The sequence below is a fragment of the Mustela nivalis genome, assembly GCF_964662115.1.
Source record: "Mustela nivalis genome assembly, chromosome: 7".
Taxonomy (NCBI): domain Eukaryota; kingdom Metazoa; phylum Chordata; class Mammalia; order Carnivora; family Mustelidae; genus Mustela; species Mustela nivalis.
Window position 1 is genome coordinate 11,200,152 of NC_139026.1, and position 26,181 is coordinate 11,226,332.

Here is a 26,181-nt window from a genome sequence, read left to right on the forward strand (position 1 = left end):
ACCCAGGTGCCCCATATCCTGCCATTCTTAAAACAGCATACCAGTCTTCAGCATCCGTGGTTCCAGGCGGGTCTGTCTGTCCTGGTTTATCCCTAGTGACGTCCATCTTCAGCACACTGGCTGCGGTTTGCCGGCTAATTATTTTACACGGTATTGCTTATTGTGTCAGCAATTTAAGCCTGTTTTCCTGATTTGCCATTATTCATGTCATGGTTATTTCTAATCTGAAGAACTATGCACAGTCTTTTTTCTGAAACTCCTGGGCCGGATATTGTATCATAATGGGAATATTTTGTAGTTTGGAAAAGAAAGATAGTACATATGGGGGGGGGATACACCCCTAGTTGGCTATGGGCAACACCTTGTAATCACATCCATCCATCTGTTTACAGCTAAATGTTTTTGCTTACTTACACCAGTTATGGTGTTGTCCTGTTTTATCACCAAATGAGCCTGTCTTCCACCAGCACAAAAACTGGGTGGGGAAGGAGGCAAGAAAGAAATGTAGTTTTCCAAAATTTTTGGACTTTGGAATTACATATAAGGGATTTTGGACCTGTGGAAGTAGGGCAGTCAGCAAGGCGAGCTGGAGTAAGGGCCCTATTTTTAGCCCTGAACTCCACACAGTTTAACTGCTAAGGTCTGCTGTAGGCCCTGGATTTGCCAACTGTGATTGTTTCCAGTATGAAAACAAAAGCAGCTATTGGTTTAATCCTGTTATATGGTGTTGATCTTAAAAATCGTTGGATTCATATTAGGATTTGGGGTTTAATCCTGTAAGGATCAGACTAACTTTCATCTTATTTATCCTAAATCCCTCTTTAATCTTGTTAATTATGCCAGACTGCTTTCCCAAGGGTCAGGGTGTGTGTGTGTGTGTGTGTGTGTGTGTGTGTAGAGTATGTATTCATACAGTCGTGTTTCCAAAGGTATCTTTCTCTCTGATAATGAAGATCAGTTTTCTCACAAAGAGCCACGGAGCCACATGCACTTCTCCAGAGTAGCATTAGTATTGCAAGGATGACATCAGTTCTGTATTCTTACACCCAAGATTAAAGTAAGTCTCCGCAAGGCCTCCTGAGAGGGAATCTAGTGCTCATCTTGGATTTCCTAAGAAGGCATGTGGCACTCTTCTAAAAGGGGAATGTCATTTGAGTTTAGAGGCTCTTAGTCAACAAATAGAGTTAAATTGTTATAATTGAGATACCACTCTCCCATACTAGAACAGAAAATCAGTTCTTACCTTTTGACCTTCACATTGATACTGTGCTGTGTGCCTTAGGAAAAGAAAATGCGTATGTATTTCATCTTGGATCTCTCTGCTTCCACTTCACAGAACATAACTGCTTTGGACCTTGTGCTGTTTCTTCCCTTCTTTCTCTTAAAGGATAGTTGTCAATGTCTGTCCTCTTCAGGCAATAAACACGATAGGTCCTAGCTAAGCATAAGACATTATTTTTTTTTTCCTTTTCTTATTTCTTCTTTTAAGGGTGGGAAGTTTTGTAATTGGACCAAAAGTTTTACTGATGGATTCTGGAACCAGTAAACCTATACCAAATGATCTCTCTTGAAGCCCCACAGAATTACCTCCAGTTGTTGGGTGGTGGTTGCTCTCGTTTTTTTAAACTAATGATTGGAGTATCTGATATCGAGTCCTTCAGTTGCTGGAACATGATGGTTTTATGTCATGGGGAAAAAGAGCCTGGTTGGCTCTATTTTAATCTTTCTATGATTATTTCACTTACAACAATTACTCAGGGATTGCTAAATATAGAATATAAAGCAAATCATGGTATCATGAATTAAAATTAAACTGTCCTTTTAGAACTGTTGATATTTTATATCAGCTATCCTTTATTTTTTCCAAAGGAAGTGGGTACAGTCCCTTTGATGCATATATGGTTATGAATGTTTACTTTGCATATTCATTTTAAAGGAAATAAAGTATTTAAGGGAACTTAACTTATGTATTTATGTAAGGGAACTTTATTTAAGTTAAGGAGAATTTATTTAAGGGAACTTCTTCGCAAAAATGCAAGATGTCTTCATTACTGGCGGGGCTGTAATGCTGACACTGAGATTGTGGGAAGTGGAAAGAAGTTGTTACCAGGATCTAATTATATAAATGGGAAAAATTTAGGGTAAAGAACTCACTTTAGGTGATGGAGTGATTGTGTATGTGCATGCTTTGCCAGAAGTGAGGAGGGGCGACTTTGATTTCTAATCCGCTTTGGGGGAAGCTCCATATCAGGTCTGCACAGAAACAGTCAGTGAAGCAGCTCCTTTATCATAAAGAGAATTTTAATTAAAAAATGTTCTTGCATCGTGAGCAGAGTAAGCGACAGCCGGCTGCACTGGGCATTTATCTCCTTCAGACCACATTACCAGTAATTGCTGCATTAAATCAAAGTCAGAAGAGATTACAGGTCGGAATCAAGCAAGGGGCTCGTGCCAACCCAAGGATTCCCACACTGCTGCACTGCTGCTGTCAGAGCCTTGTCCCGGTCCCCAGGAGGGATGAGAGTCAGGTGACGCCTGACAGTTCATCTGTAAGCACAAGCCTGGGGAACACAGTCCAAGGAGGGAGGCAGTTACACGTTCAAGACCCCATGGCCTCGCCTTTCGGGTAGCTTTTCATTCGGAGCACAAGGGAATGGTTCCTCATTGTTTTTCAGTACCATTTGTTAAAAAGAGAGAACATGTTACCTGCTTTGCACTTGAGGAGATGTGCTTGGGGATAAAAATCACTTGTACTTTCTCTGCTCCTTTACATATTTACATTGCTTTCCTGGTCATGCGTGGTCTTCTCACTGGACTGAGTAATTCAACGGAAACGCACTGCCTTGTGCCGCACGTGTGTGGGAGTTTCCTCTTCCTTCCTCCTTCCCCACTACTGCCTTTCCTCCCTCTAACACAATTACATAGCTCTTCACAAGCTTTCTGCTTCCTTTCGAGGCCGCTTAGCCCTCACATATATAGGTCTGGCTTCATGAATCAGATAATTCTGAATCTCCTTTAAACGCCCTTCCCAAATTACTGGAGATGATGATGACGACGGCAGTGACGGTAAGAGCGGCTCTAACCTAATACTCACTCGGTGGATGCCAGGCGCGTCGTATGCGGGCCGATGTAATCGTCAGAGCAATGCTATGAGGTGGGCATTCCTGGCACTGTCTCTTTTTCCAGATATGGGGCCTGAGGCAGAGAGATGTGAAATGGCTTTCTCAAAGCTACCGTGCTAGGAAGTGATGGTCTGACTTCAGAACCCTGAGGTCTTAACTGCACACTGTGTGGCTTCTGTGCACCGGTGAGACACTCTGCTAGGTAGGTGTTAGGGATGCCTCGAGGAATAGGACAGATTATATAGTCCCTGGCCTCCTGGGGTGGGAGAGGCAGAAATTACATGCGTAACAAGTTGAAAAGGACGTGTGCTAGTGCTAAGGGGGTATGCAGCAGTGATCGAAAGTAGATTAATCAGAAGTGATTTTTCAAAAACCTGCTCTTGGGGTGCCTGGGTGGCTTAGTGGTTTAAGCCTCTGCCTTCAGCTCAGGTCATGATCTCAGGGTCCTGGGATCAAGCCCCACATCAGGCTCTCTGCTCAGCGGGGAGCCTGCTTCCCCCTCTCTCTCTGCCTGCCTCTCTGCCTACTTGTGATCTCTCTCTGTCTATCAAATAAATAAATAAAAATCTTTAAAAAAAAAAAACCTGCTCTTACACTTAGGCTTAAATCTCCACCTAATTTGCCACATACCCACCCTCTCCCTTTTTATAAGACCTCCTCCGTAATGTTGTAGGGCACGCCGGTGACTTTCCCCAACTCCCTTTACCTTTCACCCCCTCCCCAAAGAAAATAACTAGCCCTCCACAAACTCATTGTGGTGAGTGGGGTGGGAATTCCTTTATTTTTGTACAGCTCTGCTGAAGTTTAAGTGACATACAATAAATTGCACATATGTAAAGCGTATAATTTGGTAAGTTTTAATGTATGTGTACACCCATGAAATCACCCCCACAACCAAGATAATGACAATATTAATGATCTCCAAAAGTTCCCTCATGCCCCTTGTAATCCTTCCAACTCTCCCTCCACATCTCCAAGCAACCACTGAAATCTTTCTCTCAGCATGGATTAGTTTGCATTTTCTAGTGTTTTGTAAAAATGAAAGCACAATAAATACTCTCTTTTTCCTGGTTTATTTCACCCAACATAATTACTTTGAGATTCATCCATGTTCTTGCATATACCAGTGGCTCATTCATTTCTGTTGCTGAATAATAGTCTACATTGAACATACCATAATTTGTTCATCATTTACCTTCTGATGAAGATATAAAGCTGCTGGGACTATTCCAGAAGAAGTCTTTATTTGAATATTTGTTTTCATTTCTCTTGGATAAATACTTAGAAGTGCTCTGGATGGATCCTGTGTAGGTGTATCTTTAACTTTTTAAGAAATTGCTGAACTGGTGCTGCCTGGGTGGCTCAGTGGGTTAAGCCTCTGCCTTCGGCTCAGGTCATGATCTCAGGGTCCTGGGATCGAGTCCCACATTGGGCTCTCTGCTAGGCAGGGAGCCTGCTTCCTCCTCTCTCTCTCTCTCTCTCTCTCTCTCTCTACTTGTGATCTCTTTCTGTAAAAAAAAAAAAAAGAAATTGCTGAACTGCTTCACCATCAACTCTACCATTTGACACTTTTACGAGCAGTATTTGAGACTTTCTGTTCCTCCATTGCCTTGCCAGCATTTACTATTGTCCATCCATTGAATATGAGTCGTTCTAATAGGTATGTAGTGGGATTGTTTGTGGTTTTAGTTTCTGAATGAATAATGGCACCGAGCTTCTTTCCATATGCCTGCTTGCTATCTCTACATTTTCTTTGGCCCAGTCACCAAATCTTTTACCCATTTTCTTAAAAAAAAAAATGGATTACCTGTTTTCTTATGGTTGAGTTTCTATATATTTTGGATATAAGTGCTTTATCAGATGCATGCTTTGCAAATATTTTCTCTCAGTTGTAGCTTGTCTTTTTATTCTCTTTATGGTATCCTTTGTAGAGCAGAATGTTTTAACGAAGTTCATTTTGTTGGCTTGTTCTTTTACAAACTGTGCCTTTGGGGTCATATCTTAGAAGTCTTTGCCTCATCCAAGGTCATGAAGGTTTTCTTTTAGGAGTTTTATCATTTCACATTTTACATTTTTAGTCTGTGGTCCATTTTGATTAGATGTTGTATGTGATATAAGGTATGGATCGAGGTTCATTTTTATTATGTGAGGCTATCCGGTTGTTCTGATGCCATTTGTTGAAAAGACTATTCTTTATCCACTGAATTGCTTTTGTGTCTGTGGATCCTCTTTTGCATTTTTTATTCTGTTCCACTGATGTGTTTTTCGACCTCGACACCAATACCACACTCTCTTATAGGGATGTGAGTATTGTGGGATCTAGTGGACTTGAGAAAAGTGATCGTGACCTATCACAAACCTCAGGAATAGCATTTGATTCCAATACATGCCTAGAGAAAAGATATTCGTAAACTTTAAAACCCATTTTTGAACAGTAGAATGAGAAATATACTCTGAGAGATATTCTCTGAGAGATATACTGTGGTCATGAGCTGGAAGACTTGATATTCCTAGCATGCTAATTCTCCCCAAACTGATCTTTAGGTTCAGTGTAATCCCAGGCAAAATCCAAGCAAGATTTTTTTTATAGAAGCTAACAGGCTAATTCTAAAATTCATATGGAAATGCCAAGGACCTAGAAGCCAAAACACTTTTGAAAAAGAAAATTTCGAGAACTAGCACAGCTTGATTTCCGGCTTCAGTGGTTAAGAAGACAGTGTGATGTTGGCATCGGTAGGGAGGCATGTACCTCTTAATGTTATGAAATGAGATTGTGTCAGTTAGGTTTTGCTGTATAACAAACATCCCCAAAACTTAATGGCTTAAAACAGTGTCAATCATTTGCCTGTTCACCATTCCACGGGGCAGGAATTTGGGTGGTTCTTCTTGTCTGCACTAGCTAGGGCTGGGTTGTCTGGGATGACCTGACTTTCACACCTGGCAGTTGGCAAGCTAATCGGTCACAGGAACACAACTGGAATAGTTCATCTCTGTTCCACTTCGTTTTCCATCCATCCTCACACGGTAGTCGCAGAGTGCCAGAGAGTAGCAAGGGAGGGCAAGGCCCAGTGAACAAACACCTGTCAAGTCTCTGATGGAATCACGTTTGCTAACCACCCAACGCCCAATGGCCAATGCAAGCCACAAGGAAGGCTAAGAGCAATTTTAAGGGCTGGAGAAAAAGTCTACCTCTTTCTGGAGGAGCTTCGAAATAGCGTGTTGATTTTTATAACCTATCATAGAGGTATTATGAACGAGTTAAGATTAAAGTTTCTGTGGAGGCTAAAAAGCTTTGTTATGTAAGATAATGCATGTAGAATCATTTGTAGATGTATTTCCTAACAGTATTTGAATAGTTATAGTTATTTTCTGCTTTAAAAGATACCTTTACCCTTACCCTTTACGTACTGTCTTTGTGGATTCACAGTGACTGTCTCTTGGCCTATTTTTTATGGTTATGTTTTACTTCTTAGTAATAATGATGTGGAGTGAAAAGAGTAACAAAAGACACTTCTAAAAAAATGCTAATTCCTAGCCTCACCATTTGCATGCCTCGTCTCCATCTCCAAATAGAAAGATGCATTTTAGTCATAGCATGGCTTACCCTGTTGTTACCCACACTTCCTTTCGTACCACGTGTCACACAGAGGAGTCCTTACTTAACTGTGAGTTACTGTTCTCTGGTAGGTATAATTTCAAGCATTTCCATTGGTCTAGAAAATTCAGTAATCCTCACAGTACCTTAGAACCAACAGAATTTTATGTGAATATTTTTGAATAGGCTCTTGACTTCTGTGCGTATATTTACCTGCCTGCCTTTGTGTACGCGCCCTAAGTATGGCGCTGTTGTGTGCATGTGGAATGCTGTTCCACTGCCTCTGAGCTCCCACCACCCACCCCAAAGCCCCTGGAAAACTCTTAAGGAGTTTTTCACAATTCATTTCAAGCATTGACTGCTTGTGGACTATTCCTGGCTCTCGTCACTCCGGGGAGTTCAATGGTGGCAGTGGTGGCAGCTGTGGCTTTTCTCCCAGGCCATACTAACACATAAGGGCATTTGTCAAATGGTATTTTCGGGTTTATTGTTTCCTGCTTTCTCTCCTCTGCCGGCAGCTCTTTGAGAACTTATTCTGTTCCTGGGACTTCACACAACATTGGGGATAGCTCAGTGGAACGATTGCGTATTGACTGAAGGAACACAACGCAAGATGGTCTGTTCCTGGTAGTCCGTTCATTTCAGCCTGACTCATGTTTTCAGGTTCTCTCGGACTTTCTCTTCTCACATGCTGGTGGGCAGTGCTGTGTGAGAGGTGTTGGCTTTAGTGTTTCCTTTGAAAGAAATACAGAATTGAACAGACAGGTCCTGCTCTGAAAGAAATCATCTAATAGATTAAACAAGTATTGCTAAAAACATAGAAAGTGCTTAGTGCTGTTAGTCAGCTAAAGATAAAGTACCATGAGGTTCAGACAGAAGAGAAATTACTTCTGTCTGGAGGTAATCAGGAAGAGCTTCATGAAACAGGTAGCACTGAAGGTAGGCCTCGAAGGAATTTGTTTAAAGGTTTGGTAATTTTGAAATGGGTAAGAAAACAATATGATCGAAGGCACAGAGACAAAAGAGGTAACAGTCTACTTTGACAGAGGCAACAGTGGGTGATGGAATGTATCAGAAATTATTTTTGTACTTCATTTGCAGGACAAGTATCCCAAGATAGAAAGTTTTGTTAAAATTTATGCGTAGGTATCGTGTGTATTTTCCATGCTGATCAAGAATTTATTAATTTTGCTGCCATCCTTTTGCTGATATTTCAAAAACAGCTCGCTCACAAAACTTCTTTTGATCCCCTATTTGCTAAATTCAGTTATCCTTCCTAAATTGTCATTTTTTTAAAGAAAACTTTTCTCTATTTCTACTTGACATTGCTGTATACTCACCTCTGGTATCAATTTATGAAATACTTTCCCTAGTGTAAGAATAGTGACAGATATCCTCTATGTCCTGGGTTTTGTGAATCAGCCATGACCCTGCTTAATCTTTTTTATCCTTGGTTGCTATTTCTGCCTTCTAGAAGTGAGTATTCCTTAAGGTTCTATTTTCAGCCCTTTGCCTTGTATCCACTGTTCTTTCTTCTCCGCCTCTTTCTCTCTTTCTCTTTCTTCCTTTCTTCCTCTCTGTCTTTTGTCTGTCTGTCCTCTCTCTCTTTTATTTGTTTTTGAAGTACATTGTTGTTGTTCCCTAAACATTGACTAGGTCAGTATGGGAGAACAATCAATCACATTCTGCCCTTGGCTGTTCCTTCCAGACTCCTGTTGGCTCTGGTACGATATTTCCTATTGGATGCCTTGCCCTAACTTCAAACCAGTTTATGCTTCTGATTTCCCTATTTTATTAGTGGGATACTTATTTGGCCAATCAACTAGACTTAGAACCAGTGTTACATTTAATTACCCTTTCTCTTATGCCCTGTTTCTGAACAGTCTGCACTTCCATGGATGCTGCCTTTGTAGTGTCTGCTACATCTAGACCTTCCTTATTCCTACTGCTAATGTGTGGTTTTGCATTAATAATCTCTGGACTGTTGTAATTCTAGCCTCTAATTGGCCTCCCTGCCTTCAGGCTGTTCCCTTTTCTCTTCTTCTTCCAGTAGCCAGAGCCATTTTCACAAAATGTTAATTTTGTAACACTTTCCTTCTCAAACAGTCTTTGAAGATATAAGGTCTGAAATACAGAGCTTGATGTCCTAGGCTCTCCACAGTGATTCCAGCCTACTTTTCCTTAACATTTGCCACTGTTCACCCACAGTCCTCCAGACTGGTCACACAGATCCTTAAGTAAGTCTTACAGATTGCTGATTACGTATTTTGCCCACATATATATCTTTCTTTCCCTCATCCCCTCCATCATCTGTCTCAAGCCTTGTCCTTTTTGAACTTCTGTGTTATCCCTGTACACAGAAATCTTTGGAATCTTCTGAGATTACTGTCCTTAAAGCTAATTTTATACCTTAGAGTACAGATCTTTGCAGTCTGTGCTAAAACATTCTACCATGAAGCCTCACTGTCTTTGGACACTCACGGTAGGATTGTGGCATAGTTAGAGGGAAAGAAAAGGAAAGGAGAAAAAAAAATGAGAGGGTAGAAAAGAGAAGAATCTTAACTATTTTCTGGTGTTGCAGTACATGGTAAGTCTTGGGAGGCCTCGGTTGTAGATGGTACAGATTACATTGCAAGGTCACCACTGGTCATGTCCTATAGCGTGGGGCTCACATGGTAGATTGTCTGCTTTATCCTTAGCAAAATCTAAATCTCATAAATCTCAAGGTAGTTTCTAGAGATCTCACTCTTAAATATTACTAGGTCTGTTTCTCTCTGATATCATTACATTCTAACAGACGTCATAGGTATACCAGCTGTTGAAATTGGAAGTCTGTGTGTCTCGCTAAAGAGATGCAGAGAAATGTATATAAAAGGCCATTTTCTGTATTTATGTTTCTAATTGATCAGTACACAAAGACTTTAATACTATAAAAGCATTCATAATATTGCAAATTATGTGCCTTTTCAAACAGCATAAGTAGTTTTTAGGATTTTAGTTTGTTATTGGTCTTAAATTACAATTTAAAATTTTTTTACAAGAGATGAGTCAAAGGGCAAGGCAAGAGCAGTTATAATCCAAATTCAGATATTGAGTTACTTTGCCATTTTTCTGAGGGGCTAATTATTTAAACTAGACCTGAGCACAGTTTTGGCAGAATCTAGGTAAAACATGATTAAGATTGTTTATTGTCTGGGTCCTCCAGAGGGTTTATAGTAAGGCCATCATGTAAAGTAAAACAAATGTGATAATAATAGACTAGACTAAGAAAGTACTGCTAATTTTTAAAGTACTTATACTCAAAGGGAAATTTGTCTTGATTCCCTTAAACTTAAAAATAAAAAGACAAATTATATGTGTACCAAAGGCTAATTTAAATGTATTTTGAACATATTAGAAGTTTATCTCTAAAGTAATAAATGAAAACCAACTACCTCCCTACCATCCCACCCCTTAGAAGTGTAGGTTTTAATCTTATGCCTATAATATATGTGTGTATGAATATAATACATGTTATGTATAATGCATAGTGTGTATGTGGCATCTGTAGTGTTTCACAAGTCACATGTATATGCATGTATGTGTAAACATAACTACATAACTTATGTAAGGCATATGAAGCTTAGAAATTACATGATTTACTGATTGGCATACAGAGATACATATGTGCATTTAGAAATACAGAATTATACTGTACACATTCAGTAATATTATGTTCAGTAATATGATTTTCTTCACTCAATAAACTGTCACATCTTTTCACCTTGTATGTATAGCTCTATCCTCAAGAAGAATGTAAAGCTCTAGAAATTCAACGAGGCCCTCAGTAACATAGAGACCATTAAATTATATCAGCTGTTCTAGAATTTGAACTATAGTGTGTCATCTAACTACAGTACCGTCTGGAAACTCCATCTTCTGTAATAAACTGACCAAATACTGAGCAGAGTTAACTCACGAAGTTTGTCAGCCATAGTTCATTACCGCAGCGCTCTGTGGTTTATAAGAAGTATCTGCATTTCCCAGTCTTCCCATCAGGAAGAATCTTGATACCAATCACATCAAGAATGTAACAGTGATTTCAGATGTCAGTGTACAAGGATCTCCGGGGCCAGCACCACTGTATGTGAAGTGAGGTCGGGTGGAGGGGAATGGCCTGGTGCGCAGGGAAGAAAAGGAAGGATTTGATTTGATGTGGAAATTTAGTGTAAGATTTTAATACAGAAACATTACCTTAGCTATTTCTTAATTACCATTTTAATAGCTGTATGGGGGACAGTCAGGATGTATATTATAGGCCCTTCGTGTGTGACAAATCAGATCGACCATGTTGTGAGGCTCAGATAATGTCTGTTGAGAACTGACAAAGCCAGAGTCGCATAGTTGTGGTGAGAAAGCGATACAATGGATGTGTTCATTAAGAGCAGCTTCAGAAAAATGTCCTTCGTGTGAGAACTTGTTCACAGGGTTTAATTTTGTGCTGTAGCATCCTTTCAGCTTTTGGTTTTACCCTTATGCTGTTTCCCCCCAAACCGTGAAGTCCTTGACACAGATGGTGTCTGCTCCTATCTACAGTTCTTAAGCCCAGTACCTAGTGTGTAATAGAGGTTTAGCAAGTTTTTTTTTAGTTGTAGTGGACTGATACATTATTGTCGCTCCTCCGGAATCCACTGCCCCGTGTCTGAAGATAGTCTGAAGATAGTCTAGTACCTTGTAAGGTCCTCCTAATCTCTTAGAACTGATTGGAGGCAAAATGTTTAACCAAGTGAACTGTCTTCAATGTACTAAGGCCATTTTGACTCTTAAAAAACAATTTCTTCTGAACTATCGGAAAATAAAATGCAATGCCCATAAAAGGAGAAAAATTGCCCTGGGGGTGGGGGGTGGCACAGTGGTGGCGTTTAGTCCTCACAGTTTAATCTTCCGGAAGCCTGCTGTGTTCCTGGCTCTCTCTGAGATGAGATATCGTAGCCCCTGAAACTCATTTAGAATTATTTATCATTTTGAACTTTTGAATGCTTGCCCCAAGCAGGGGATTTCTTGGGAGCAAGAGTTATAAAATAGGGTACCTCTTACGAAGCGTTTACTTTCTGCTTACTGTATGCCCTATTTTCTAAGAATTACTTAGTAAACCATTTCTAACCAGTCTGTTTTTAGATGGGCTGTTCAGACTTTGAAAGCTAACCTGCCATGCCTTTTCAGACTGACTTCACACCTGTCCATGTTCGTTACTGCTTTTAATATCTGTTAGAGAAATATGCGTGCACATGTGTGTTTGTATGTAATGGTAGGGTGGGTCCCGCAGCTTCCCAAAAGAGGAAAAGCAGCTGGCTTTTCTGAAAAGACCTTTCCACCCCCACCTTTTTGCAGGCAGCCGGAGTTAATCCTTACATGTTTGATCGGAACAGCTGAGAGAGTGTCTTGCATATCTGAAGGTCTCCAGTGGACTCATGTTGCCTCAGAGTTGGGGCCACCTTCCTCTTTTCTAGTGCTGATCCTACCAGCTGTCCCAGCCTCTGTTAAAGCACAGTGAAGGAGGTGTTAAATGATACACAAACATACATTGTCATGAAAGGGATCCCTTTACTACATGTAGCAGTGTGACTTCTTTCTTCTCCCATTCCTTTCCATGACAGAGGGGTTTTATGCTGTTAATCCTAGCACCTGTCTCTGCCGGAGACAGTTAGAAGGGGTGTGTGTGGTATGTGTGTGTGTTGGGGAGGGGCGGTGTGCGCGTGCGCACCATCCTCTCCAAGAAGGAATAGAGAAATAGTACCAGGCCCATCTGCCTTTCCATGTCCTGGATTGGGAGTGTTCCTTCTGACGCACTTAAGGCCGGGAACATATATATCATTTTGGATCCTGGATACCTTGTGCTTCCTACCGTTTTTGTTTTCCTCTTTACGGAGCCCATGGTCTTTTCCCCAGCTGTCATTCTCTGCCTCTTGAGTTTCTGGTGGAGTTGTCAGTTTAAAACCAACAGTAATAGCCAGTCTCTTGTACAGTTTTCAGTCTGCAACTGGTCACTCCGTTGGAGCTTTTTGCTTTTTCCCTGAACAGTTCTTCTGGGTAGTGTTGACTCTTACTGGGGTGGAAGCCTGGGCTGAACCAAGCTCCAGCTTCATCATCTGAGCCAGCATACCTATCCGCGTAGACTGGGAGTCGGCCAAGGATTTTCTGGTGCTACCTAGTTCTTTTGGAAGGACAGCCAGAGCAAACAAGGCAAAAGTGTAGACACTTTGGGTACTGTCTTTATCTGAAGATTTTTTTTTACCCCTTTGCTATGTATGGTGTATATTGTATGGATTATCAATATCCTGTTGTCCAGGTAAGCGAAGGGCTATAACTTGGTTTTTGGGGTTTTTGTTTTGTTTAAGGGACTGTTTGATTGATGTGAAGGCTTTATGGTAGGATGAAATGCTTATAAGCTTTCTGTCTTTTGACCTGGTACCATTCAGGGCATAGACTTCCCATAGAATTTGGTAGTTTGCTGTAACAGGAGATCTCAGTTTTATAGTATTGAGGGCTGGGTGGCTGCTTTCAACTCTAGAAGTTCTGAAACTTAAGAGAGATTCCTGTGCGTGCATGTGTGTGTGTGTGTGTGTTAAGCAGTGGACTTGGCATTTATAAATGTAACCTAACTAAGTCACTGGCGTATAGTAAACTTGAGGCTTCATTTTGAGTAGACAAGAAGCACAGATGGCAGTTTCCAAATGTTGCTTTGTTTTTCAGAAAGGTAATGTACAGTAGAGGGCACTCTCTCTACACTTAATATTTTAGACTATTTTGCGATGAGCTAAGTAGCATTGTAGTTAAGAACTTACTAAAGTCTGAAATCAGAAAATTTTAAGTCAATATCAGATACATTTCTGGATATCCATTTGCCTTTAAATTAGTAGCTTTCAGTGAGTAAAGTTGAAGAATCCTGGATTCTGATTCAAACTACAGTGTTAACCACCTCCATGATATGCTCAAACAGCTTCATTTTTCTTGACTTTACTATCCCTGTATGAAATGAAGGGTTCGGACTGAGTGATCCTTCATATGCCATGATTTTTGGAAATACTAACTGATTGTGCTGAAAACCTAGAATAGGAAAATAAAGACAGTTAATACAGTTAATTCTGAATTACAGTTCCTAGCTGTTCTCTCAGTTTGTTTCAGTTTATTTGTGTTTTCATGGCACTTAATTATTTTTTTCTTCTCCTTCAAGTGGCCATTTCTCTGATAATCGGCTCCTAAGTTGTAGGCTGGACAGAAATGCATAGGGCTAAAGGAAGTGACAAACTAACCAGTACATCCTATTAGGTATTTTGGGTCTAAAGGCTAAAGCAGGCTATTTTTAACTGGACCTGGACCTGGACCTATTGGGTAGGCTCTCCAGAGTAAATTCACAGCTCTCATTCAGGTCTGATGGCTATAGTGTTGAAGGCAGATGGGAAAGCGTGTAGTTATATGATTATGATTCTTCAACTGTATTCCAGCACATTGGTCTATACTGTTGTGGTTTACTCCTGTTCTGTTATATATACGTATTTCTTGAATTATTCAGATGAAGAGCACATTACATTTACCATAATGAAATTTTGATATATTTATGGGTCTTACTACCTGTGGACTCAGTCTCTACTGGCATAAATCAGTAGATTGGTCTGCATAACAGTTTAAGGCTGGGAGTGTCATGCCACTGCCGTAGAAGCAGAGCTTCTTAACATAAGTATCGATGTGCTTTTGAAGAGAAGCATCTGTGAGCAGTTTTTTTCTGGGACCCAACTAGCAAAGTAAGGGACATGTAATAGCAGGCATATAAGTAAAATTGTCTGAGAAAATAAAACTGGGAAAGCAAAAGTGTTTCCAAGGAAGAGTGAAGTATCAGACATATATACGAAAAAAAAATCACAATATGTAAAAGAAGTTTTGAGGTAGAAAACTGGCCACCCCATGGCGAAGCAAAGGTTGTGGGTGGATTAAAGAATTCCTGTTTAGAAATTATGACATGAAGGGTGCCTGGGTGGCTCAGGAGGGTTAGTGTCTGACTCTTGGTTTCGGCTCAGGTCCTGATCTCATAGGTCGTGAGATCCAGCCCCGTGTGCGATCCAGCCTTGGGCTCCGCACTCAGTGGGAGTCTGCTTGAATACTTTCTCCCTCTGCCCCTTCCCCCTCTTGCATACACTTTCTCTCAAATAAATAAAATCTTTTTTAAAAAGAAATTATGACATGTTTACTGAAGTCTTGCAGTAAATTTATTCATTTATAATAAAATGAATTTGTCCCACCAAATCTTTTTGGTCATTAAGAGTTAGTGTTGATAAATGTCATGCTCAGTATTTGAAACAACTTTCCTGGCCTTGCTCAATTGATTAGATTTATTCTATCTGAAATTAAGGTAGCTCAGAAAGGCGGGTAATGGGATGTTAAAATTTAAGAGTATACTTTCCATTCCACCACATCAGGGAAATTAATAGGGTTGAAAAAACAACTTGAAATTGAAGCATCCAAAACTGTTTTACAATCTTATTTATTAATTCACTTACAGTAAAAGTTGTCTTTCAGTGTATTTATAAATAGGTAATAGATTGTTATTTCCTACTTAAATTTTTATCTCAACTATGGTTGCAAGATTTTCTTACTGGTTTCTGTTATATTCTTATACTCTGATAAATTAAAACTCCTCACTGGATAACACTGTGTGGTTCTATACCATTAGGTACAGACCATTATGCCATTAGAAATTATGGAAGATATGGCTGAACAATATTTTTTTAAAAATTAAAGATTTTGCACCCTTTTTTAAAATTTCTCCCCAGCATAAGGCAATGAAGTATTTTCAGAACTTGATCATTCATTGCTCTTGTTCGTAATAAAATCACTCATGTCTTAAGAGTGTACAGTTGAAACTGGTTGTTTTATTATAATTTTTGCAGAACTAAATCTGGACCAAATCAGGTTAAAATACAAGCAGAGTAAGTAGATAAGGGCTTGCTAGAAAAGATTTAAAGGACAATGACAATAGCCTCCCTGCCCAGAACAAAAATCTGTTCATTGAGAATCTATTTCTGGAATTATTCTTTTGGATTAAACATTACTGACTCTGACTGAATGGTTAAAATATAACTTTGTTAGGGTGCTTCTGTCAAAAAAAAAAAAAAAACCCTAAAACCCTAAAACCCCCAAAACAGAAAACAAATGTTGGTGAGGATGTGGAGAAATTGGAATCCTTGTGCACTGTTGGTGGGCATATAAAATGGTGCAGCTGCTATGGAAAACAGTATGGTGGTTGCTCAGAAAATTAAAAATAGAACTACCATATGGCCCAGCATTCCACTTCTGGGTGTATACCCAAAAGAATTGAAAGCAGGGCCTCAAAGAGATACTTGTACACCCTTGTTCACAGCAGCATTATTCACAATAGCCAGAAGGTGGAAGCAACAACCCAAGTTTCCATCAGTGGGTGAATGAATGGATAACCGAAATATGGTACACCTGCACAGTAGAATATTACTCAGTCTTAAAGATTTATTAGAGAGAGAATGAGAATAAGTAGGGGGAGAGGGAGAGAGAGAATCTCAAGCAGACTCCCTGCTGAGCAGGGAGCCGATGCAAGGCTCGATCTCACGACCCTGAGATCATGACCTGAACTGGAATCATGAGTCAGACGCTCAACTGACTGAGCCACCCAAGCACCCCTCCTCAGTCGTAAAGAAAGGGAAATTCTGGCAGAAGCTGCAATATGGATGAACCTCGAGGATAGTTACGCTCCGTGAAATAAGCCATTCACAAAGAGACAAATACCATAGGATGCCATGTCTGTGCGGCACAGAGGGTCGTCAGATTCACAGAGACAGCAAGTAGAGTGGTAGTTGCCAGAGGCTCCTGGGGACAAGGAGAATGGGGAGTTCTTGTTCAGTGGGTACAGAGTTTTCCTTTTAAAAAATGAAGAGTGTTCTGGTGGTAGATGGTGGCAGCAGTAGCACATTATTAATCGATTCGATGTCACAGAGCTGTGTTCGGTGGACCCTTGAACTGTTCGGGTCTGCTTCCACGTGGAATTTTTACAGGACGGTGTTGGGGATGTATTCTCTTGCTCTCACGATGTTCTTTTCTTAGGGTGTTTTCTTCCCCTCTAGCTTACGATGAGAACACCGTGGGTAATACTGCCCATAAAGTCTGTGTTCAGTGACGGTCTTAGTTCTCAGTACATCTTCCGGTCAGGACGAGGCTGTTATTAGTGAAGTTCTGGGGGAGTCCAAGGTTATACATGGGTTTTTGACCACCTTGGGGGCCAGGGCCCTTAACCCCTGTGTTGTTCAAGGGGCAGCTGTACTTGAAAATGGCTAAGAGAGTAAGTTTTATGTGTATTTTGCCACAACAGAAAATATTAAGGGGGAAAATGTAACTGTTGTTGGAAGTCAAGGGTTTGTCTGTTACCCCAGTTTTTCCCGAGGCAGTTTTGCTTGACTGGCACCTGCTGAACACATCGGCACTGATTATCATTTTGAGGTGAATGAGCCGTTGAGGAAGAAGCGAGGCCCTAGGTTACACGGGGTGCAGCTAAGTGACCCTATTCGAGAATTTAGGACAGCCAGATACAGCTTACGGATAGTCCGCATCTGAAAGGTGGGGAGAAAGTTGCCTCTAAGAAGCATCCATTTGCCCACCGCGTGCTCGGGGCTGCAGAATGCCGTAGACTGAATTAGCGCATCGGCGATCCATCTCTGTGGGAAGGTGACCTTGATGTAGAGGGATATATGTTTTCTTTAATTTCTCATTTTGAGGACTTTTTCTGGAGTGCCTACTCTGTGCCAGATACTGTGCCACACACAGGGATTTGGTGGTGAAGAAGACAGTCGCGTCTCCAGGAATTTATTTAGTAATAGAGACAGCATATTTTAGTATTGAAGAAACAACACACTGCAGTTTTCAGAGGTTCATTAGGTATTATTGTCTCGATAATCTGGTTATTGATAAATTTGTCTACATCCCATCCCTTTTGATATTTATCTCGTATTTCCTGAATCTCGCAGAATACATCATTTCAGTTGTATATATAACTCTAGTTGTCTAGATTTGGGGATATTTTAAAGATCCAAGAATATGTTACCCAAATCTAGATGATAATTTGTGAAGTAATGTTTTCTAATTTCTCTGGCCCCACCTCTGCCTCAGAGTATGTTATTTGTGGTCTTGTTCTAAAGGTTTGAGTTTTAGGGACAAGAAATAAATGTGAGGGTTATTTTGGCTTGATGAACATGCAGAGTCTAAAGCAGTCATTTCAGATGTTGCTCTCACCTTTTTTTTTTTTTTTTTTTTTTTTTGAGAATGGGTTCTATAAAACTGAACCCTGCCAAAACTAGTGAAAAGCGAGGAAATATTAGAGTTAGCCTTAATTCGGCTTCATTTAGGCTAAAAGGAGTGTGGGGGCAAAGGCCATTAAAGTGGCATTGTCTCAGAGATGCTTCTGGGAAGGTATTTGATATCTATTAGGTGTAAATTGTTATTTACACTTAGGTTTATTGTGTGGGGGTGTGCTGTGAAAAGCTTTTATACTAACAAGTTTTTATTATTGCCGGAAATGCTATCCCTTTAATGTTGCTTTTCACTTGGGTGTCAGAGGCAGCCTGGGAAAGTATGAGCAAAACCTGCCTTCCAGCCAGGGACTGGGGGATCTGCCTCTATAGCATGGCTGGTGCGTGGGTGGGAGGTATGGAAGTTGAGTCACAGCTGATGTAAAATTGTGAGGAGCAAGGGCACCTAGACTTGTGGCTTTTTCCCCCCCTTAAATCAGTGAGTATTATTTTGTCCAGAATCTGAACTGTTCTGATCAAGTTGAAAATAAAACCTTTCTCCCACTCTCTTTTTTGTACATCTTCCTTTCAGCCTCAAATTTCTGAGATACTGAAGTAAATTTATAAATTCGAACATATTTCCAAGTACCTTTTTGGAAGAAGAGAATACTTTTATGATGTTTTGATAACCACATGGATACTTTTTATTCTTAGGTACCCATGTATGTAAAATAAATGGGTAGAGTTAGAAATCAAGGCATTACAGCTTGATTTCAGCAAACATTTCTTCCTTCATCTACTGTATATTTAGGCACTACATTGAGAACTGGGGATACAGTACAAAACACACAATTCCTACCCTCACATTGCTCATCGGCCGGTCACAGTTAGGCAGAAACAGTAAACCCAGCAGTTACGAACCATGGGCTAGGCACTAAGGTGTAGGGAAAGGGGGCAGTTACCCAGATATGAGAGCAGGTGGGGTCAGGAAAGGCTCTGGGCCGGGAATCCCTGAAATGAGCTTTGAAGGAAGAATTCACCAGTTAGCCAGATAGAAGGCCCTGTTCAGGGCGCCTGGGTGGCTCAGTTGGTTAAGCGACTGCCGTCGGCTCAGGTCATGATCCTGGAGTCCTGGGATCGAGTCCCACATCGGACTCCCTGCTCAGCAGGGAGTCTGCTTCTCCCACTGATCTCTCTCCTGTCATGCTCGCTCTCTCTCTCTCTCTCTCAAATAAATAAATAAAATCATTAAAAAAAAAAAAAAGAAGAAGAAGGCCCTGTTCAAGGGAGTAAGAACATGAAACAGAAAAGAACAAAAACATGGTATCGTTGAGGAGCGAAGTTCAGTGTGCGAGGAGGAGAGCAGTGGGCAGCAGAGGGGGAAGCCGGGACTCTGACTTGGTATGGCGAGGCTAGGTTGGTTATAGGGAGGCACCTACTTCAGAGTTAGGACTTTCCCCCCTTTTAGCCTGTGGGGAATAGTTGAGGATTTTAATCAGGGAAATGGCGTGGTGGGATTTACACTTAGAAGGAGGTCCCCAGCAGTGGTGAGCAGCTTGGATGGCAAGACTGCTAGACTGGAGGCAGAGGGACAAATGGGAGGCCGAATAGAAAACAATACGGTCAGAACTGAGTCTCTGGTGCTAGGGGTGGAAAGAAAGGGCAGATTTCACAGAATCACAAGGACTTGCTTCTGGTTTGGTGTGGTGTTGAGTGAGAAGGAGGATCTTGGAAGGGGCCCAGACATTCCATCCCCCAAAATGCCCTGGAATGAGTTGCTTGTTGGTACGCTGCAGGGCACATTCAGCCACTAGGGGACTCCGGTTGTTTTGCTGGGTCAGATCCAGGCTGTTGAATTGCTCTTCTCTCTCTTGGGCATTAGGGAGCAAATTGTCCTCTGTAATGCAAGCCTTGAAAGGCAGGGACACACTTCAAAATACCCGAGAATTTGTCCAGTGTTCATTATGATCCTGTTATTTGGTGAGTTTTTGAAAATCACTGTCATATTTATTTTGACATTAGCTCATACTGACTCTTTCTTGCAGCAATGACTGTTGTAAGCTTATTATTTGCAGCATAAAATGTTGGTCCTGCGTGAGCAAAGGGAGCATGAATACCAGGCCAAAGGAAACTTGTGTCTTGGCCCTAGTCCTGGGCTTTTTGCAAGTAGGGATTCCTCATCTGACTCTTTATTTAAAAAAAAAAAATGTTTTTTCCCTTGGGGCCTTGTTGTCTGTCTTTATGTATGGAGGCTGCAGTCACACACAAGCTTCAAGATAACCATGGCTTTCATAACGGTAGTGTGTGTGTGTGTGTGTGAGAGAGAGAGAGAGAGAGAGAGAGAGAGAAATGGGGAGTGGGGGTCTGTCTTGCTCAGGGTTTTTTGTCTTTCGCACTATATGGGCTAGTGGATTCAGAGAATGGTATATAGTGATTATCAGATTTGTTTCTTATATTAGAACTAAAAATATAAATAATTATTCCATAAGCATGATTTAGATTTTTTGAAAAGTACACTGGGTTGCCTTTGCTTCCAGTGCAACTCGCCTACCTCTTTTCTGCTTACTCTTGTATTTTTAAAAATTTTGACTGTGTTTTATCTCTTAATTGGCTTTTCAGCTGCAGACTCAGAAAATGCACTATGTCCTATCTTCCAGATCATTTCTAAAAATGTTAAATAAGAACAAGTCTAGTACCAATTTATTCCTTTTCTCATAGTGGAATTCCCCCCCCCCCATGTTTAAAGATCCCATTCTTTGGTACAAATTTCTTTACACATTGTGGATTGTACCAAAAGTGTGCAGATATTTGTAAAATGCCCCGAATAGTGCCTGATGTATTGTAGGTGTTTGGTAAATAGTCTGCAGGTTTTCCAAATTGGTAGTTTCTGTATTCTTTTTAAAATTGTTAAAATGATTATTAATTTGGGTAGGAGCATGATGATGTTATATTGGCAATGTGCCAGCCCACCTTATTATACAGTACATTTAAAAAAGCCTGATTATGCATTTCGCCAAACAAATCCTCATAGAGATAGCAAAACACAGTGTATTCTCGGTGTGATCTGTGATTTTATTTTACTTTTTTTTGATTTGTGATTTAAAATTTTGATCTCTTTAGGGTTTATTTTAAAAATAGGAAGCTTAATTTTAGAATTAATCTCTTTGCTTTTGGGTAATCTGTTAGAGATTATAACAATAAAAATATCATAATGAAAGTGTGAGAAATCCTTTAGAATAGGATCTTATTTATTAGAATACTAAAAAATAGGACATCTTCATTTTTATTAGGTAAATGACAAACACCATAAACTCATCATCTGCACAGATTATTTTATTTGAAAATTTAATAATTTAAAGTAGGGAGATTATGAAATTTATATTTGGAAGTTAAAGACTTTAATGAGATCACTTGGAAAGGGCAGAATCAGGACTTAGACCCAGACTTCTAGACTGAGTCACCCCTTTATGCTTTTTTCATTATGTCATTTTAATAAGAGAATATTAAAGAAGCTCTTACGTTCAGTAAATGTTCTCTCAAATCTTTTATAACTATAGTACTCAATAGTAACAATTACTGTTTACAGTATGACACAGGTGCCCAGGGTGCATATAGGAAAGGGTTTTTGATTTTCAGGAGAGGCTGAAATCCAGAAGGCCTGAGGAACACAAAGGGCGGCTTCTGTTAACCAGAATTTATAATGAAACTGGAAGCCTTCAGCAGTCAAATCTGTATGCGCTTTTGTATACACCTTCAGTTTCTTAAGCAGTTATGTTTATAGACGACCTTTTCCAGAATCCCCAGGTTTTTTACAGTAGAAAAAATAAGTACTTAGATCATCTTCCTCCTCTCTTTTCAGCCTTTGCAGTCATTAGACTGATTTAGGACAGGCAGGTTCTTGCTCATTCTCATTCCTTGAAAACCCTCCTGTTAGTGGTCATTTAGCAGCTTCCCCGTCTTTCATTAAATCCACTACATCTGTAAACTGTACATAAGTGGAATTTTTTTTAATGATTTTTGTTTTATTTCTTATTTATGATCAGATATTCACGGGTGAAATACTTTAAGTCTGTATTAACGATGCTGGGCTGCTCTGAATGCTTCCAGTGCTGTGTAATTAATGCCCCCATAGAAGATATTCATTCCTTAAAATATGCCTGCACATGGCGCCTGTCCCTCCCTCCCTCTCCCCCTCCTTCCCTCCTACACACACACACACACACACGCGCGCGAACACACACACACACACACACACACACACACACACGCGTGCGCAGAGCACACACCAAACTGCCATTCTCCAGCAGGCCTGTTTCTGGAGTTGGGAGATGTCAGCCTGCCGGGAGGGGTGGGGGGAGGAGGAAGAGGTGGGGCTCCACTCTGATTAATTACCTTAGGCATTCAGGGGTGGGGCTTCCTTCAGCCATCTGCCTGAGATATGGGAGGGAGCTGGAGAGAGAAGGAGGGGGAGAGGCTGCCAGAGAGGAAGAGAAAAGAAAGGAAGAAACGCTAGAAAGAAAAGGAAGGGGAACGGGGTAAAAGGAGATCAGTTGCTCGCCCCGAAATAGCTGGCCTGGGGGGGGGTGGGGGGGAGCTGTGGAGGTGCGCCCCAGCACGACCGCCCTGAAGGGCTCATCCTCTGTGCCGTTTGGTTTATGGAGGAAAAGAAAATGGTCACTCAGGTAAGATTTGTGTTTCCTCGGCGTGCCTCTTTGCTGGTTTCTGCGATCTAAATAAAGACCTGGGGGTCGGGCATAGTAGGCAGAGTTTTAATAATGATTGTCTTCTCAGAGAAGGCCAGATTTATTGTTATTAACTGAAAAGTGTTAGTCTGTGTCTGCTGTGTGTGTGTGTGTGTGTGTGTGTGAGAGAGAGAGAGAGAGAGAGGGAGGGAGAGATGTATCCATATCCTTTTCTCTCTCCCCCTCCCTCAGCTCCGTAGCAGATTCCTGTTTCCTGTACTGTGCAGCTGTAGCTCAGGAAAGACCCTGTGGGGATTTGTCTACCTCTTTGTCTTGGTTCTGAGAAGAGGGAGGGAGAGAGACTGCAGAGGTAGGAAGAGATTCTTAACAGACTGCCAAAAAAGAGGGAAAAAGGATTGACTTCCTTTTAAGAATTGCAGAAGAATTTGTGTTCTAGGGAAATCTGATTCCTGATCCACTGGAGTTTCTCAGGATTGGCTGTGGAATTGCCGTTCTGCTGGCTTCGCCGTAAATGGCTTATTAAAAATGAAGGCTAGAAAAATAGGCTTCGTGTTCATGGCTTTGTTACTGGCAAAGAATGTTTTCGGTAGGAACCATAGGAATATCCAGGTGTAGCAGAGGCAGGTAGAGCCCTCTGTGAGACTCAGGAGAACAAATCTGAATGCATAAATGACAATCACAGGGGCAGTAAAAGGCATTTGAAGGAGAGGGAGTAGGAAATGGAAGATCTCTCTCTCCCTGTCTCTCTCCCTGTCTGTCTGTCTCTGTCTCTCTCTCTCTCTCTCTCTCTGCCTGTCTTTGGTTATGCCAGGCAATATCTAATCTGCATTTTAGCAAGTCATTCCTGAAATGACTTGAGAAAGGAAAACATGAATACTCTTCCACGGTTCCCCCCTGGCCATGCTCTTTTTCTCGTTGGCACCCTCTGTATGTTCCTTTTACCCTCTTTTATTTACGTGTATGTGGAGAGGGAATGATGAGACTGCAATTGGTCAGTGAAATCATTTGCTACGGTGAGCGTTCCTGTCCTTTAGGCTCAGACTTAGGATCAGTGTCATTCCAGGCTTTTATGCTCTGTAGGGAAATTTCATCTCTGGACAGTGCTTTCCTTTTAAGGAGTTTGCTTTTGGGGGGGCGTGGGGGGTATTCTCTCCTCTTTTCCTCTCCGAGTCACCACCGGAGGGCGAGAGAGTCAGCTAGCTATCTGGATAGAGGCATCATTTTTAGGAGCAGGAACACTGTTCCGTTAAATGTTATATAATGCCCTGCAGTGCTGTTTGGAAAGAGGGAAGGCATTAGGGAGATTCTGCCAACGTGACCTAGAGGGAAACAAAGTTCCGAAGAATATATCTTTCCAAAGTGATTTTTCACCAGATCTGAGTTTGGAGATGATCAAGAATCCCTCCTCTTTTGGAAAGGGGAGAAATCTTTGACATATTTTCTCTCCCAGTTCTTATCCCTTTGTTGTTAGCCTAATTAGCTCTTTAGAAATATTGCTTTACTTTTTAAAAATTTCCATAAAAGAGAAGACCTATTTCTGGATTCTCTTTGTTGCTTGGGAAATGATACTTCTTAACCCTGGAGCCCTCATTCAATTTTCATTAACTGGCACTATTACAGGGCGACAGCTCTCTTCTTTCTCAGCTATTACTGAGGGCTTTCCAACTACTTGACTTTTCATTATATATATTTTAAGATCAGTGAAAGAGTTCTCTAAACTAGTGCTTATTCTAATCAGAGGGTTTCTATGGCCTCCTGGAACATGTGCCCTTCATTTCTGGAGGAGCTGGGTGAGCATGTGTAAGCACAAGTTCGAATGCTTACGCTCATGCGTGCTTCAGTGCAGGCTGAGTAATTAGTATTTAAGAAAACGGTTGTCTTAGCAGCGAAGCAGAAGAGAGAAATAAGAACTGGAAAGAAGGATTGATTTCTTGGTGGTTAAGAATTCTAAGAGGTAAATTAGAATCACTGTGATTGTCTCAGGATGTGCTGGATGCTGAGAAGGAAGTTGCGCCTTTTTGCCCATCCCGAATCTCTGTAACAGGCAAGTACAGAGCATGAGATTTGTGGATTTTTTTTTTAAATATTTTTTATTTATTTATTTGACAGACAGAGATCACAAGTAGGCAGAGAGGCAGACAGAGAGAGAGGAGGAAACAAGCTTCCTGCTGAGCAGAGAGCCCGATGTGGGGCTCGATCCCAGGACCCTGGGATCATGACCTGAGCCGAAAGCAGAGGCTTTAACCCACTGAGCCACCCAGGCGCCTCAAGAGATTTGTGGATTTTTAGTATGTATGTCAGCATATTTTATTTTGGTGTGTATTCTCACTGTGTAATGTAACATACGTGGTTGCTAGTAATCTTAAAAAAAAAAAAAAAAAAAAAAAAGGAAATAACCAAATGGGCCAGATCTTTTTAATTTGTCCTTACAAGGTTTTGGGGTTTTTTAAATTTGTTTTTGGTTTTTGTTTTTCAAGCCAGACATCTAATCCCAATATTTGATAATGATCTGTCAGATAAACTTTGCGAATATAAAATGTCTGCGCTGTTTAGGGTTCAGTTATCACAGTGAAATGGTTAATTATGGTGTCTAGGGTCTTGACTTTAGTATATTAAGAAAGGTATTTAGACATGTTTTTATCATTTTATCACCTAGGTTCTCTGCATATTAGATCTTGACATTTCTGTATCCCTTTATTTTAAATTAATTGCTCACTTTGATGGAAGAAGGGGAAGGGCTTTCAGTGGATGACAACATTAGACCTGGATCAGTGGTTGTGCCTTTAGTATCTTACCGGCTCTAGTTTCATAAGGCCAGTTTTGGGGGTAATTAGCAAACTGCTCTGTCATTTACAATAGCTAGTCAGTGTTTTGTTTTAAAAAAAAAAATGACAATTTAATCACAAAATTCTAATATAGTAGACAGACATGCTCCTGTGACTTTTTAAGATACAACTTTAGGTGTATCCATTGTTCATGTAAATGTCATAGGAGTATTTCCCTGAGCTACTCTGTTATTTCTGAGTATTTGAATGAAATTACCGCATCTCTTCACGTCTATGAAAACAACGCAGAATGAAAGGAAGGAAAGAGAAGTCATTGTTAGTATGTGTAAATTTAGAGAAACAAAATTGCAAATGACTTTAGTTAATAAAAAAGTGTTTCGCCAGACTCAGACTCCGATAAACTGTTTGTTGTTGGAAGGAAAAGTATACCGGGCAGAGAGGAAAAGATCTCACAGTATGGATGTGAAAGAAAATTTTTGTACTCCTATAGTGTAAGACTGCCAGTTTCTGTGGAACACAAAGCCCTCCCTTTCTTGGACAGCTCAGTGCTTTGCTGGCATTTTCTTCAAAATCTGTTTTCCATCAGGACCGAGAGGAGGGAAGGTGTTAAGAAAAAGGGAGGTTGGAAAGGGGGTTGCTGTTCCTTTAAATAGTGCAGTGAGCCCATGTGGCAGCAGGCCGGCTCCGGAG

The 26,181-nt window shown here is 40.8% G+C and overlaps 1 protein-coding gene across 48 annotated transcripts in view; it reads left to right on the forward strand.

Moving 5' to 3' along the window:
* The window catches only part of RBFOX2 (RNA binding fox-1 homolog 2), a 274,726-nt gene that overhangs the window by 156,266 nt on the left and 92,279 nt on the right, over nt 1–26,181 (forward strand). Inside the window, exon 1 of one of the 48 annotated variants that reach the window (XM_082740304.1) lies at nt 22,365–22,684. The exons of 39 other annotated variants lie outside the window; for them this stretch is intronic. In XM_082740304.1, the coding sequence (XP_082596430.1) occupies nt 22,658–22,684 (27 nt within the window). In that variant the 5' untranslated portion in view covers nt 22,365–22,657. Of the gene's footprint in view, nt 1–22,364; nt 22,685–24,641; nt 24,750–26,181 lie in introns of those variants that run through there. 8 more of the 48 variants (XM_082740308.1, XM_082740322.1, XM_082740319.1 and 5 more) reach the window with 8 other exon arrangements.